Source organism: Anguilla anguilla, chromosome 15 (assembly GCF_013347855.1).
Source record: "Anguilla anguilla isolate fAngAng1 chromosome 15, fAngAng1.pri, whole genome shotgun sequence".
Taxonomy (NCBI): domain Eukaryota; kingdom Metazoa; phylum Chordata; class Actinopteri; order Anguilliformes; family Anguillidae; genus Anguilla; species Anguilla anguilla.
Genome location: NC_049215.1, coordinates 21,108,244 through 21,125,595, shown reverse-complemented (window position 1 = coordinate 21,125,595; position 17,352 = coordinate 21,108,244). Strand labels below are relative to the sequence as shown.

Here is a 17,352-nt window from a genome sequence, read left to right as displayed (position 1 = left end):
AATAAACTACCAATAGTGTAATAACTCCGAATAATGTAATCCATTTCAAATTTTTTATGTAATAAAAACCAATAATGTAATAAGTAGTAGTAGTAGTAGTACTGTATTTTATTGATTCCCGGGGGGAATTTTCACTGTTGCAGCATCAAAGACAACAAAGTAACACAATCAGATACAAATTTACAGTAGATACAAAATATCAAATACAAATATACAGTAGATACAAATATATACAGAAATCCAAATATACCAGAGGACACCTTCAGAGGTGGAGTCCATGCCTCGACGGGTCAGAGCTGTTTTGGCAGCACGAGGGGGACCTACACAATATTAGGTAGGTGGATTTAATGTTGTGGCTGATCGATGTAATGGTGTATGGAAAGTATTTGCCTTCACTTTTTGGCAGATTTGAACGAGCTGCTTGCAGTCTCATTTTTTTCTCATAGAAGTGAAGCTAGTAAAATTAACATCTGGGCTATCTCCGGTAATTTTGGAGGAATTACAGAAATTGTTACTCTCATACAAATAGACCAGACAATACTCCCATACAAATAGACCAGACAAAACATCTTGAAAACCTTATTACAGCACAACCCATTGTAAAATAAATGCAGCTCGAATAGGGCTGAATAGGGCTTTAAACTATGAATAGTATAATGACATGTCATAAACATCACTCATTCAGACCCTACCCGCACATGGCTTACAGAGTCTAAAATATTGGTGGAGCCATCATGTGTTTTCAGTGACTCACTGATTTGAATCAACCAATCAACAGCATCTTTGTTGTGAATGCAGCCTTTCAGCTGGTTCAAAGAAGTTATGATTGACAGCACATAGGAGGCTGCCCCATTACAGGTTTGATGGATTCTCCCTAGTCTTGTTTTCAGCAGTGTTCCTGCTAAACATCCCTCCTCTGGTCTGACTTATGATGCCGAGAGATCTGCCCCAGCAACCTTATGGTATTGTCCGGCTTACGGTGCACCTCAGCAACATTTTACGGTATTTTGCAGCTGACAGTGGCAAACAATGCATCTCTGCAACGTTACGCTATTGTCCGCCAAAATCATCTCCTCAGTCTCCAAACAAAGACAGTCCCCCTGTCCTTTATACCACTCCACTGTCCCATACATTGTCCTCTCATTTTCAATTCAGTTATTTTCAAATAAAAACCATCTGTCCAGTTTCATTCCTGGAAATTAATAAACCAAATGTCACACTTGGCTTCCCTTTCCAAGTGGGCACACAATAACCAGAGAACAGGTTCAAAATGTGTGACTGAAATGAAAGGCAGTATAAATGTATCGCTGACACCAATATTTCAGACAAACTAATTCATCTTTGTTCTTTTTTTGGAAGGCTCTCTTAAGCAGGGTGACTACCAAAGAATTAGAGATCACATCAACAAATATCACGTACTTCAAAACTGTTCAAATGAAATACAGTGGATAAACAGCAGGGCAGGGCCACTCCAGCCCAAAAATATACTAATATAATACTGCTGCTTCTTCAGAGGGCAGGACACACAGGCCATAACTAGTCTTCTGTCAAAGGACAGATGGAACATTTATTTAGATATTTCAGCAATATAGAAGCCGATAAATATACCTCTATATATCTATAATAACCATATGGGAAAAGGTAGATTATAATTGTAGTAGAGCTTAATTCTGCTTGTCTGCAATTAAATTCTTTAATCTAGTAAAATTCTTTGACACGGGTTGGAACATGCAATCAGGAACCTTTTGTTCAGTTCTAGCTATTATGTGCGACATTATCTGGGAGGTATAGCTGATTGAACCCTTCAGACTATTTTTACATTAAAAGCTCTGGCTGTAGCTTTCGACACAGTTTTCTTAAATGTTACACGGTATAATTTGGCCAAAACTTGCAGTTGCATTCCATATTAATCAGCTGAAATGTATAATTATCAAAGCTGCCACCTTTTCTTTACTCGCTGTGGGTAGAATCATAAATGGCCACCTCTTGGGAAACAAAAAAAAAAAAAACAGAAATCTTAAGTCCCTTTAGGCTGATGTGATGAAGGTCACGTTACCAACAGCAAAGGCAGTTATGGCTCCCTCCTACTGTGTTCCGCGCACTTTTTCCTTTCCCTGCTCTTAGTTCTTCCCTCCCACTCTCTCTTTTCTCAGTTCTTACTATATATTACCTTCCATAAAAATTACTGCCATTTACCCAGAGCACACAATTTTTCTTTTTTAAAAATATAGTACCCATTTAGACAGCTGTATATACACTGGAGTCATTCAGGTTAAGTGCCTAGCTCAAGGGTGTAATGACAGTGCCATACCTGGGGAATCAAACCGGCAACTTTTGGGGTTCAGTTCAGTACCTCTTTGTCCCTCACTCCCTCTGTTTTCAACACAACCCTCCCTCACTCCCTCCTTCTGCATTCAGCTCTTTCCTCTCCCCCCCCCTCTGTTTTCACCTCTTTACCCTTTCTCTGTGCCTCACACCCTTTGAGAAATGGTAATGCCATTTCATATATTGCTTACAATCTGGTTTTGTGTGCATTTAATGTAAAGCTTTTCTAATATGATGCAGACAAGACTTTCTCAATTTTATTTTAACATCTGATAATTTTCATGACTAAAGAGTTAATCAAACAAACCTCTCTGTTGAAAACCAGTAAATATTATTAATAGCTGTAAATGTGGTCTGTCTTGTGAAAGCAATTCCATACAATATGTGATAAGCTAAAAAGAAAGGACATGGATCAACAACCAGGTTGTGCTGTGAAAAATTAGCAGAGGGTGTGAGAATACTGATCTAAAGACCACTCAAGCTTCAAAAACATCCACAACCCCCCCCCCCCCCCAGGTAAGAGTAGTTGGTTAAGATGTTACAATGCACAAAATGTGATAAGCATTCTATTCTGAACAAAAACACATCAGATTCACCGCCAAAACCTCCATGGAAGCGTAATGCTTAGAGAGAGAAATTTGTATCTACCAGTGACATACCATATGACGTTGTTAATTTGGTGATTATTATTGGACACAGTGATTTTACTGTACAGGTTCCTCTGCTTGCACCATTGATAAGATGAGACCAACAGGACCCTGCTGCTTTTCAGTGGCCACTGCTGTTCCTCGCCATGCCTTTTACTGGATAATTAATTCCTGTGGGGAGGTAGCTGAATTTATTTGTCACAGACGAGCACCACCGATCCATGCTGTCCTGCAGACATTTCTCATTAAGAACAAACCGCCATCCGATCAGTCGGTGACAAAATGTTGAAGTGACAGGCCTGATTCAGGTGAGAGACTAACCCACAGAGCAAGAATGTTTCCTCCTTCCTGGCTTTACACCATACAGGTTATCCTACCCTTTAGTTTATACCCCTTATAATAACAAGAGACATGCACGCAACTTCTGCATGTGCAGGTTCCAACGCACTGTAGATGATCTTATAATCCATGCTCTGCTCTAAAGAATTTGAAAAAAAAAGGAAAAATAAAAATCACCAGAACATTCAGGATTACAGCCACACTTTAAACATTAATGTCCGCACCTGCAGTGTGTTCTGTCCTCAAACGTGGAAGATACGTCAACAAGAAAGTGGTATGATTGCCACTGTAATTTCAGTCCTTTCTGGGGAACGGCAACATGACACCAATGACTGCAGGTAATATTTTTCCCCGAGTTCTGAAACGGCTGTCACGTTTTTTTTTTGTTTGTTTTGTTTTCCTTTGATTCTCGAAGAGGTCCGAAATGATCTGGAGTGAGCTACGACCAGTCGGAGAACGCGGACGTCGAGGGCAGCAGACATACGGAAAAATACGGCATTTCGATGCAACCCCTTCAGCAAGCTGTCATTGTCAGGTCCTCTGAGGAAAGAGTCGGTCCGCACTGCACCCTGAATAATAGATGTTGTTCAAGAGCTGAAAGTCATTTTGGCCCTGCTGTAGGGGCTTATCCTGGGTGATCTACACCAGGAACCGTTACACTGGCACCAGTCTGTGTTTGAGGATACATATCTTGGTGCTCTACAATATATTTAGTGTGTTTACGAGGGATGTGGGCCACTATTGTTCTGTCCAGAACGTTCCCCTGCAATCTCGGTGAGACATGTACTCAATTTAAAAGTTATCCGAAAATGACAGAGCTAGTTTTTGTTATATACTATCCACCTGTGGCTAATATACTGTATGTTCCACTTGGGCCTCACAGCAGTTTAAAATGGCACTGCCTTCAGCAGCATTAACCACATGTAGCACAAACGCATCTGTGGAAATAGTCTCATCTTCTTCATAAACGAAGGGCAGCCATAACAAAAGACATATTGGACCCCTGAACTTGACTTTAATGTTCTCATGCTGTAGCAATGTTACCATTTGAGATATGGTGAGAAATGGTGCACGCACGTCTGTCTTCACACATTCTCACACACAAACACGCATGTGTGTGCGTGCTTACTCTTCTGAAGCTTTTCAAAGTTGTAGTAAAATGACTACTGGGAGTCAGGCACAGTGTGCCAAAAACACTTTTATCTACCTTTTTTGCAAATGAAATTTTATTCATTTATCAAAAGCAAAAAATGACTTTAAGACCTCTCTCCACATGAACGTGTGTTGTTCTATGAAAAATAAAACTCAGGGAAAGCACTTGATTGGCCATATCAACAATTTATCAAGCCTACTTATTCAGTGAGGATCTTTGGCTTGGTAGTGCCACAATACTTTATGCTTCCAGCTAAAAACCTTCCCGAGGGTTTGTTTCCAAATACAGTGCTTACTGACAGAACGCTTCATAACACTCAAGCTCCAATTATACAACACATATCAAATCATAACTGTGTGGTGACTTTTGGCACTTTTTGAGAGCAGTCCTATGGGGCCTATTAAACAGACAGTAACCAGAGAGGCACTCGACACTGGCACTACCGTTAAAACAACTAAGCGCTGGAAAAGACATTTCAGCGGTACAGAGGCACCGTTGAGAAGGCGCTGTTTATTTCTCCTCACTCCGAGCCCGCTTTTACATCGGGCCAATAACCACTTAGCTCTTAGCGCACGCTGGCGCAGTCTGTCTCCCAGCGTACGCCTCCTTTAAAGTAAGGAGGCAAGGACTTACAGAATTGATCAGAGAAAGTGATAACATTTTTTTTAAAAGCCATCCAAACACCTGAAAATAAGCCCGCCGCCGACCATCTCTGTCATCAAAACTGGAGAGGCTATTACCGCAGGGAGAGCTACGAAAGGGCTGAAAAAAATGGTTTGCTTTTCTTTCCTCCTTAGCTATTGTCCACAGAGCTGTAAATGACGGCTGAAACAAGGTTCTGTGTTCAACAGCACAAACCATTTGGGGTCCGTTAACAAGCTCTTCCAGTCTCATGAACCCGTGAATGTCTGTTTCTGTGTCTGAAAATGCAACTCACACACACACACACACACACACACACACACACACGCACATGCAAGAAATGTATTTGAGATTAACATATGGTCAACATCTTGATCAGGGGTCTCAAACTTCAGTCCTGCAGGCCCACACTGTCTGCAGGTTTATGAGGTCTCCTTTCACTCAGCAATTAATTTAGGCTTTGGTAAGAAGGTGAGCAGATTCTTTAACCGATGAATGCTTTTGCTTAAGCAGGCTGTGTGATGTGCCGTGTGATGTAGCATTGACATTATGGGGTCTATTGTCTGGCCAGCGCATGGTGTGTTGCAAGCTGTCACACTGGCAAAGTGATATTTTCGCCATTGATTTAGAAATGCCGGAGCCTTTTGATAATTTTGTGCCTCGCTCTGCACCAAAGTGGAAGCAGAGCCACCGCTGGAGGTGTGTCAGTCAAGTTCAAGCAGGTCATTGAAATCCCATTCAATGATTCAAAAGCCAATCAACAGTTTTTGTGAATCATATGCTGCCCAAATTGACTTTGATATGAATCCCAGAAGCAGGAAAAATGCACTTTGCATTTATTGTTTATTGTCTTTTTATTTCTTTTTTTCTCATTTTAATTCCTGTATTTATTTCTATTTTTTATTGTTTATGGCTGTTCTTATACTGCATTGTTGGTCCCTGAGGTATTGTATTTTGTTCTTTTTCTTACACCCATTTATAATGAGAAGAATTACAATCAATGCAACAATCATTTCATTTTAATTTACTGTAGTTAAAATGATAGCTACAATACCGGAAAAAATATGGATAGACTGCATTATAAACAGTTTTACAATTGATGCAATATTTTGCAACAATATCTCTTTTTGGAATAATACATGTTATAATCTAATACATGTAATATGTAATATCAACATAAAACAAAAAGGTAGAAATAATTAGCATTTGTGTTAAACAAGTAATAACCATTATACATGTTTATATGTATCAGTTCATAACAACATAATTAAGCAGTCTAATGTACTGATCTTACTGTTGGAAATTATACAATCAGCTTGAACATGTATTGCTTTGTCCAGTATTTTTCTACATAAAATTATAATATTTGTGCTAAGAAAAAAAAAAAGATTTGATTTTAAAATTACTGATGCTCACAGAATGTCATTACCACTCATGGACAAGGAGATATTTTTAATAGGGGAAAACCAGCAGAATTGTAAAATTTTCACAAATTTCACAAAAAACAAAAAAAACTTTTTACTGAATTACAGTACTTAGAAGTAAAACTCACTTAGAAATAAAGCTGTGATTTCACTACAAAGAGCATACACTTGTCTGCTACAATAAGTCACATTAGGTTTGAGGTGATCACAAACGGTTCATGTAAAATTTAAACAAACATTAACGTAGTCTGATGTTACAATTGCAAAGTATGTGCGGGCCAGTTGTAACAGAGGTGTGGTGCAGTTGTAACAACAAATAATAACTGCATACATTGTCAATATCGACATTTCCAGGACAATGCACTGGTGGGTTCAAAAGAACATACTGTGCATGGATATTTAAATCAGGAGCCCGTTAAAGAGGACATTTTTTTCCCTTTATTGCCAAAAAACAGTACGTATGCAGGAGTAAAAAAACTCCTTACCAGGACACTTCAAGGGGACTGTCCAAGAATTGGATGAGTTGTGGTTTTGTCATGTTTTAAAACATTTATTTTGTCTATGTAGTCAAGTCAATAGGAGAGAGTAAAGAAACCTTTTTCAGCCAGTTTGCTGGCCTGTTATTCATCATGTGTGAGGTCAAAACCAGGTTTTACCTCTTTTATACCCTTCAATATGTATGTTTTAGGGTAGATGTTACCACCATGCCACATGGGGACAGACTTGTTTTGTGCATAGCAATGTCTGTGCGTAAGCAATACAAGTCAAACCTACGCAGATTTGGAACCAGGAGATAAATTGTTGAAATAAGTTTAATGAAACATAACAAAACCACAACTCATCCAATCCGACCTAGTTCAGTTAGGACATTGCTATGAATTAACAGATTTGTGTTACAATTTTTCTTTATTTCGTTTTAGCAATACCAATTCATTTACTGCTTTGAACAGGATCACTGACATTATAATATTCCCTATTTATTTTATTTTGTTTAATAAAATTAGATATTCTTGTCATAATTTCTTAGTAATAGCATAATATGTTTAAGATATTTAGCTAGTTTAACAGGAAATTAAATGTTAAGGCAGTGTTTTATATGACTTTTGATGGACGAAAATTTTAACCAATTCAATAGATTGTTCAAATGTAAATTTTTAGAAACTCTTCAGCAAAAGAACACCTTGAGAGAAACCTCTGATTAGTATATGCTTATCCCCATTTTCCATCACAGTGGTGGACCATGGAAATTGGCAGTGCACTTAAGTGAAATGAAAAGAGGTAATTTGATTGACTTTGAATAAATCCAGGTACAGCACACCCAGTGACAATATATTCAGCATAATCCAGCCCATTTTCCACCTGCACTGCGGGTCTGTTCTTGATGGTGTTTTTTCCAACCACATTGTCGACCCCTGAAAAGGCTGCTAATAGCTCTTTTAGTGTCTAGTGAATGATTTATCTTATTGAGCTACGTTCTTTCAAAAATAACTATGCAAGCCATGAACAATACATTTCCCATATTTACATCCGAGTCAGATGTTAGTCTAATGCTTTCATTTTCTGTAACACGGGAAATGATTCGGTTATAAAGCGGTTCCCATTTTTAACCAATTATGATTATTGGCTCACAGGTGAAATAAGTTGGTTGTGATTACTGGAAGTGTGAATACCCGGGCAATCAAAAAGCCAAACCTACATTGTATTAACATATGTTTGTGTTGCCCTTTCCCTCCAGCCATTAAGAAAAAAACTTTTAAATGTTCATGTGCAATGTACTTACACTGTATTCACTTTCATTACATCCAAAATGCCTCTGCTTGTATTCAAACTAATGCTGTTTGCTTAGTCAGGTGCCATTTTCAACTCAATCTGACAAGCTTCCACTGAGAACATGGCCAGCATATTTGATCACCCGATGCTCTCTTCATGTCATTTCATCAGCAAACATTAGGTTATCTGAACAGTGATAGGTCAATTAAGTTATAGGATGAATTATCACACACCATCTCAATAATCTAAGTTGATAAAGTAATTGCCATCCATTAAGCATGGATAATGATTGACAGTGATGTTTACAAGAAACACTCACATGTTAAATTTGGTTCGATTATTTACTACCATGGACATGCTGCAGTATTTTCAAGTGTCGTACAGTGGGTGATGAGAGCAGTTATATAACACTTAACTTGCACAAAAAAGTTAACTAAAAGAATTTAACTCATGACTCAACCAATTAACAAATCATGGTCTTCGATTATGAGTTCTTCAATTAAGACTAAGTAGAATCAGATGTCTTAGTGCTAGACTAAAACAAAAACCTGCACGCACACCAGCCCTTTTCAGATAAGACTGGACACTCCTGCTTTATATGGTTGCATTTTTTTTTTTTAACTGCAGCGATACTCAATCCTGGTCCTGGAGAGCCACAGAGTCAGCTGGTTTTTAATTTTTTTCTTAAGATCAGTTACCGATTCAGGTCCAAGAAACCAGGTGACCTGAGTTAACTGTGTAATCAACCATTTTATCTTATCAATTGCTGTGCTACTCAAGTGCTGAGTAACATCGAAAGCCAGCAGACAATGAGAAGTGAGGAGTGAGGGCCACTGACTCAAACACATGCTTATCATAGCATTCCATCCATGTTCGTTTTCCTTCCTGACTCTCCCCATATTAGATCAACTAATTGTTTTAATTAACGTCTCGATTAGAAACTCAATTGTATGATTAGTCATTGATCTGGCAACTCCATCTGGCAACTCCAAAACTGGCATAGCAAAGCGCCTTTCCTTGAACTTGTGCAGGTGGGGGTGTATGTGTGTACCACAGACTTTTGACAAATGGTTAATGAATGTGCAACCTCAATGGATACATATTAGAATAGATCCCATATTACATTTCAATGTACTTGTTTAAAGAATAAAATTAATACAATGCAAATGCAACAGTTAATACTTTTCTCGTGTTTGTCAACAAAAAGAGTTTAAAGGGTGGTGTTAATGATTGACAGGACATTAAAACATCTGGGGTAGCGCCAGCTTAAAACAATGGCTATTATGGTCAGAAAACTCATTGAAATATGGTAAGACCAAAATATAAAAAACAAGTTTTTGCAGAATAAGTCAGGACACATTAAAAAGGCCTGAAATACGGGGCTGTCCTGGGGAAAAAATGGGACGTCTGATCACCCAAAACGCAATCGTAAATAATGTTAATGGCTAAGTAAATGTGCAATCAGTTTATTACTCAAATTAATAGTGAGATTCAACTATTAAACAAATTTGATCAAAATACAACTCGAAGACTATCAGGGGGAACTGATTCAAGCTAGATGTGTCAAATTCAGGCAGCAGTTAAAAAAGAAGTGATTATTATGCATCATTAGAAGAATCAATGAATTCAGCTTCATTTGTGTAGTGCTATTTACCACACAACAAGTTTATTACATTCAAATTCCCAGTGGTATAATTTCAGCAAAACCTATGGTATGGCAATGTATCATCACATAGAGCCTAGCCACTATCCATCCATCCATCCATTATCAACTCACTTATTCTTAGTTTGGGTCAGGAGGAGGCTAGTGTCTATCCCAGCATGCATTGGGGGAGAGGCTAATGAGATGGACAAATCCATCACAGGGCGCATGCACCATTCACTCACACACTCATACCTACAGGGAATTTAGACTCTCCAGTTAGCCTACCTACATATCTTTGGACATTGGGAGGAAACCCATGTAGATATGGGGAGAACATGCAAATTCCACACAGAAAGGCCACATAGAGGATTTGAACCCAGGACCTTCTTGCTGTGAGGCAATAGTGGTCTAGCCACTAAAAGAAAAGAAAAATAATTCTATGGCAGTGGATAGTGGTGCTGATGAAAGGAATGTTTCATTCAAGAACAATAATTATGACAAAGGAAAAAATGTGCAGAAAAAACGTGGCGCATTCTAAAAACGCTGGTGTTGCTATCAGTTCGAGTTTCAAGTTCAAAGGTGTCTGTATTGATTGACTAAGCCAGTGTGCTGGGAAACAGATGTATTGATGAAGACTGCGTCAACTTATCCAACATGCAAAAAGCACACAAAGAGCCTAAACAACAGCAGAAATGTCAAATGAAGAGCTGATTTGAAGTTGCATGCTTTTTGGTTCAAACTGAGTGCGTACGTAAAACAAAAACACAAATCAGACAAAAGCTGGAGAGCCAGGTGGAATGCTATTTTTCAGTCAGTTTGACTGGTTGCAGCCATATTGTCATCTATTAGCTGTTACAGCATAAATATGCATAACTAGACTGCAATTGTGTTCTTAAAGTATTAACGTGCCCAATTTTAGCCGCACATGGAGAGAATAAGTCCAACATGTTCACTTGAGTAGACAGTGTATCATCACACAAAGCATTCCTTATTTAGTTTTAAAGGCATACTACGCAGGATTTCTTAGCCTGTGTTTACAATCAATCTCAACCCCACCCATTCATGCCAAGTAAGCTACTCCACTTAATGTAGATCGCTGGATAGCTATAGGTAGTGTGAAATGAGTGACCGTGAGCGACAGTAAGAAGGCAGGTTTGATTATTGCTTAATTCAATTATGTTGAACATAATAGTGGTTTTATCGTTGAAACTTTCAATTTGCCAATTTCAGACCGTCGCAGATAGTCCTTATTGTCACCAGCTTCACATTGCCAGTAACATTGCTTACAGGTGTAACAGAATACCAGCCAACTGCTCATCTCTTTTAATCCCCTTGGCGAACTTCAGCTGACCCCACCGAGGAAAAACAATTCCAAGGTTAACTCTCGTTAGCCTCCATTGCTGAACTTCATTCTCAGACAAAAACACGAATGTGCTCACAATGAGAGTACTATTATATTATAAGTTACTGTACCTTGGGCTTATAGAGATATTGTATATCTTTGACAGCCCTTGTATAATCTACCATAGCAGCTTTTACAGCGATGCTTCTCAGCTTCTCAGATCGAATCCTGAAGTAACAAAATTAAACAGCTCTACTTAATCCACTAAACAAGCAGTCTCGGAACAGGGGAAGGTAGCTAAATTGCTTCATTCAAGAAAAACAATGTGTTTTAATGAGGTAATTAAAAGCCATGCTTAAATTAAAGCCTGCAGATCCTGTTGGTCCAACCGCTCAGAGTTGTGTGGCCCTCCAGGAGCTGGGCTGACTAGCCCCAGAGGAACAGGAGCCCTCCATAATAAAGGCTGAGTAGCCCAATAGCCACTGGAGCTCACCAGAGGCAGTGCTAGGTTTCTCTACTCTGGCACAATGAGCTAATGCTGGGTCAGGACCTTGCAGGCTGCCATGATCTCTGACCGACCCTAGCCTGATCCCAAGCAGCATATCACCCTCATGCAGCATGGCCTAACTGACCCGAAGGACGGGAGATGGGGGAGGGGAATGGGCGGACTCGCAACACCCACACAGTTTCCTCTTACCATCCTCCTTCACGAGCACCTCCTTTTGGCACATGTCCTGTACGTTGACGGTGCAGTTGACGATGAACTCTGGGGTGGAGCAGTCATTGTGCTTAACCTCCTCGCACTGATAGCACTGGATCTGCAGTGCCAGCCCTGTAGGGTTAACACAGACAAAATGAAGGAACATACGTAAATTGACCATTCACTTCGCAAGTGCAGTCGAGTGTCTTTCAGAATAATCTCTTCCTCTTCCTGGATCAGAAATAGATGCTTTATTTCATATTAACCACATGTGAATCCTTAAAAATGCTGTAAATCACTTCTGTAGTTTGAGAAAATCCCTGATTTTGACAGGAAATGCTAGTTTGATGGCACTCCCATGAGGTGTAACTCAACTTTATTGGCAGTGAGTGGCATCTGAAGCAAGACAAATGCTGGGACATTTGGAAGAAAATAAGAGAGAAAGAAAAACATCACAGAGTCAGAGAAATGCAGGGAAACTAAGCAAGATTAAGACTTTGTGACTAACAAGTACATGAGGAGTCTTGCTGCAGTCTTATTGGAGGAGGAGAGCAAAGGAGCACTCATGCAAACAAATGCAGAGAAGCCACACATAATCAGAATTGTTCGCCTCCATCTGAATATGAAATAAAAAGTGCAGCTTAGTTTTTTCTCATATTTGATGGCGCAAACAACTGCGGTTTCACACCACTTAAAACTAAATAGAAAAACCAATCTTTCAGTGGACTGTCAGAGAATGCTCTTGTGCATTAAATATGTGATTTGTCAATGACAACTATGTATTTCAATTATGTTCCAATTATACATGTTGACATATGTTATGGTATTCAAAATGGCAGTAAAAATATTCTGAGTAATAGTGTATGTAATATTAATGCAAATTTGGAGCCAGTTAATATAATTAGTACACCTGGTGCAATTGCTCAAAACCAATTACATATTCACTCAGAAGAAACAAGCTGTGACAGTGCTTAAAATGTCTCCCCACAAAATATACAGCATACTGTGAAGTGAAGGCAATCTTTCTACTTCAATGCCATTCTTCAGCCTTTTAGGCCTGGCTGACAGGTGCTGCAGATTTACTCGTTAAAAACGGTGGTATTCACTCATTCATAAGTTTGACATGCGCTGCCAAATTCTAATTCCATTTCTGAAAAACAAAATCAAGCATTAATTCTTTTCAACCCACCCCCCGTTAAAACATCCATCCATCACAGGATGCAAGCCGCAGTTATATATAATAAAAAAACAAACAGGTGAGCATCCATCAGAGAAACACCCACAATGCACCAGCACTTGGCACAAGGCTGCATGTTAAATTATCCAACCCAGATTTACACTAAAGCTTTAGGGTACACGCAAAAAGCAGATGTCTGAAATGACAAGACATAAATTCCACACCGTGTGTGGTGCCCCTTTATGAAAAGGCACTATATATATGGCAGTGCTGCACACTGGAAAGTTTCTGAGTTGGTCAAAGAGAGATGACTGGCTGGCTGGTTCAGAGCTAGAGCAAGATTTAGGAGCTGGCCCTTTGAATGCACGGAGGTCTGGAGAATCATTCTAATCCCTGCCCTACTAACCAAGGCCATTTCAGTGAGTCACAGATTGTTTTAGGGCACAGTGTTAGACCACTTTAAGGTGTGTAGCAGAAATGTGGGTGGGATTAAAGAAATGCACTGAACCCTCCGTTCAGGACTCACTGGAAAACATGGCTATTTATTGGTTCCACTTTTGTGTTCCTAAGAACAGTTGTATGGATCAGTAAGCCCTGAAATCTGTACTGCAAAATGACCATTTCAGACCTGGCATCAGCTATGTCATCTGAAGCACTAAGCGCACAATTACTGACCACACAGTCAACACTTCCTAGTTGTTTGATACCAACATCCTGAGAAAGACAGTAATGACTCTCAGATTATCCATTGCTCACACTTTCAAACAAGAAGCCAAATGTCGATTTGTTCATAAGCCGACTGTCCTGTACATGCCCTTTTGACAAGAAAATTCATATAATTCCCGAACACCACAGAGAGACGAAGGATAAATATTTGAGAGAAAAGTTTGCAAATACTTTGGAGTTTTTTTTTTTTTCACTGTAAAAAGTATCCCTTTACGCAACGAAATATTTATTCGTGGTGTTCTCGGTAATGACAAGGCTATTCTAATGGTTTACCCATCTACAAAACGTCATACGTTTACGTTAAGTGTAAACAAAAAAAAGTTTTTAAAAGTTAGTAATGCAGTACTACAGAACCTTCACAAGTTTGAGGTGGTATAGAGTTTTATTTTTAAGCCACCAAGCATGACTGGTAATTATCACATGACATTCAAAACAATCAATTATTCAAACTCAAATTATGAAAAAATGTACAAGTAAATATCACGGCATTAATAAGAATTGTTTTTATTTATTTTTTATTTTATTTTTTTTACCTCAATGAAGGTTTATTTTACCATGCACTGCGGTGCAGTCTAGTATGTGACAGAAATCTGTACCTTTATCAGCCTCATAAATTATCACTTGTTTCCCTAGTTACTTTGCTTCGACATCAGAACAGAAGTGGGAAATATCATTTCAAAATAAACTGCAATACTCAGGTTTCATTTTTGAGGATGACAGGAAAATACTCTTAAATTCAGAGATGATAGAGATTTGTGGCTGGTCATCGATAACTATATAAATCTAGATTTATGATGACAAAACTGTCCAATGTTTGAATAACGCCGATTTCAGTCAAGATTGAGGTTGTCACACGTTTCAGAGATTCTGCGCCTATACCTGAGTGCGGCATTTCTGAGATTTGCTGCACGAGCAACGTGTTTGCTGTATCGACGGATTGCAAAGGAGGATCGCTTAAAACAAGCAAAAATAGAAATGACCACAATATGTCCAATATTTCCTACTGCCTGGGTTTCTACATGCTTCCAAAATTTCAAACAGCGCGTTATTTAACGCATTGCCTCAATGTTGCACGCCACCTTACAATGAACACTTGTAAAGCTACATGTTGCTTTACTAAATCGAACTGACAACATGCGCAGTTATGGAGACAGACTTACGTTCTTTGGAATTTGGAAACGATAAACTACAGTTGTATAGCCGGCAGTGAGCTCAATAATTCGATAAACGCACTCACACTACACAATTTCTGTGTTCTCGAGTTTGATAGCTTAACATGCTCATGCAAAAGCCTAAATTTTATAGTTCTGGCCGTTTCAAAATACTAATGATAAGCAATCACTCCGCTCTAAACTAGCCTACCTGTACGTAAATCAACGCACAGCACGCTGCAAGCAAGGCAGTTGTTGCTCATCACTGTTTAACAGGAGCCTACAATAGTTCACAGTAGACTTAAAAAATAGACAATTGAGATCGGCAAAAAAATAAAAAAAATAATCATAGCTTAATGTTAAGACCATGACAGTTCCACTATGGACAGTCCGCAAGTGTGCAGTTTAACCTACCTGTTCTGAGGAAAAATCCAAAGAAAGTTGTGTAAATAAGAAACCGCATTCTCGCCCAGATGTCGATTGTAGAGAAAACATCAGACCCGTAGACTTACTAGGAACGCAAAGCTCTTAACAGGATCCGTGACATCGGTTTGTGAGCGTACATGCCGTGTGCTGTGTCGCGCAGCCTGTGATTTCGGAATTCTCACTGTGAAGTGACAGGCAGGGTCCAGACCGAAATACAGGAGCAGGAGGCATAAAAGCACGTGACAAACACTAGTCGTCACAAGTCTACAAGAAATTCACATTCATATGGCCCCACCGAGCTTCTCATAAACGTCTATATGCAAGACATAACGGAAAATCCATGGTAACGTTATGCCTACTCATTTCAATTATATATATATAAATTGTTTTTTAATATATACTATTAACATTGCATTAGAGTGGTTACAGAAAGGTAGCCTATATTCTCACTATTGATATTTATTAAATTCAAAATACATGTCCAACTGTATTTTCCAGATGGTTAGGATAATTTACCAAAATGTTGACTAAAACTTTTTTCCTTGTTCCATTCTCCACCAAAAGTATATTCAGTACTAAATAAAGCTATGAATAAGAGCGGTATTTATCCTCCTATATTTCTCCGCCACCACCCAGAGAGGTGTAAAAACGAGGTGGGACACTTGGAAATCTCTCGTTTCCTTCCGTTTTTAACGACCATTGATTCCAGGAACAAATAATTTTACTATCCGTAATAGATGTATGTTGCTATATCGCAAATAACATTTGATTGTCATCTAAAGCTTAAAAAAATGAATTGTCAATTTCATCATTGTTTTTGATAACTCAACAAGGGCCCAACACACGGGCTAGTCTAACATGTAACATTCCCAAGAAAGACAAGTCGCTGCTGTGACGCCTTTTCCCTCGGCTTGCTTAAAGCACGTTTGGAGACAAAGCGAGAGCAGCATCTTTAAAAGTCACTCTTGACTAGCTGAATTAATTAGCTTTATTTATACTCCTATAATTGCCCATCAAGAGACTCTAATTGTTATAAATCCCCTGCTTTGTAAGACCGCAATGCTCACAGTAAGTTAATTGCCCTCAGTAAGTACATACTGTTATAGATTCCGAAAATTCTGCAGGTTGAAAGACTTCTATCATTGCCTATCTATGGAAAAAGAGTGAAAAGGCTTTAGTCACACGTTCACATGAAGGCCACTTGTAATGCATGCTATATCTTCTTGAAACACACGTCTTTACATACACCATTTACAAGTTTCTTTTAAGCCCAGTAAACCACAATGCACTTCCCCCAGTAGTGCGCTGCCATATATTGAATGTAAGTATGCAGAGCATGTCAGCAATACCTTACAGACCATTATGAAAGAGAGATTATTGTATGTACAGTACTAAAGATTTTAAACATGACATGCCTTGCAGCTATGTCGTAGTAGATTGATCCCACCCCAAGCACTGACCGTGCTGCATCAAACCTTTGCACAAATGGTTATGAGAAACTGATCTAGATTACAATACTGGGAAGTGGGGACATGCTCTGACTAATGAACTGATCACAGCTACTGTTAGTAGCTCAGAGCACATGCATATTATTGCTTTCATTAGTGCCAATTCCAATTTGAAAATTCATCATTATTTAGACAGACATTAGTATTGCCCTTCTTTGCTGCAAGGTTATGAATTCTTGAATTGTGTGATAACGTCAGACAGCAGCTTTATGCACAGTGCCCAGTAATTTGTGGTTCTGCTTAGGACAGTGTGTATATGTGGGGGGGGGGGGGGGGGGGGTCTGGGTATGTATGGAGGGGGTCCTGCTTCTTTTAGAGAGCAGTAGCAAATGGAGGCGTTTCTGACTGATGCCTCAGACTGACGATCTGAGCTGATC

At 39.0% G+C, this 17,352-nt stretch overlaps 1 protein-coding gene across 1 annotated transcript in view; it reads right to left on the bottom strand.

The window, feature by feature from the left end:
• LOC118214457 (ly6/PLAUR domain-containing protein 1-like) overlaps positions 1-15,785 on the bottom strand; it is a 36,416-nt gene extending 20,631 nt beyond the window's left edge. The window contains exons 1-2 of the mRNA XM_035394428.1: positions 15,456-15,785; positions 11,985-12,119 (exon numbers count right to left, since the gene is read on the bottom strand). Of these exons, the coding sequence (XP_035250319.1) occupies positions 11,985-12,119; positions 15,456-15,504 (184 nt within the window). The 5' untranslated portion in view covers positions 15,505-15,785. The remainder of the gene's footprint in view (positions 1-11,984; positions 12,120-15,455) is intronic.
• Between the last annotated feature and the right edge of the window lie 1,567 nt (positions 15,786-17,352).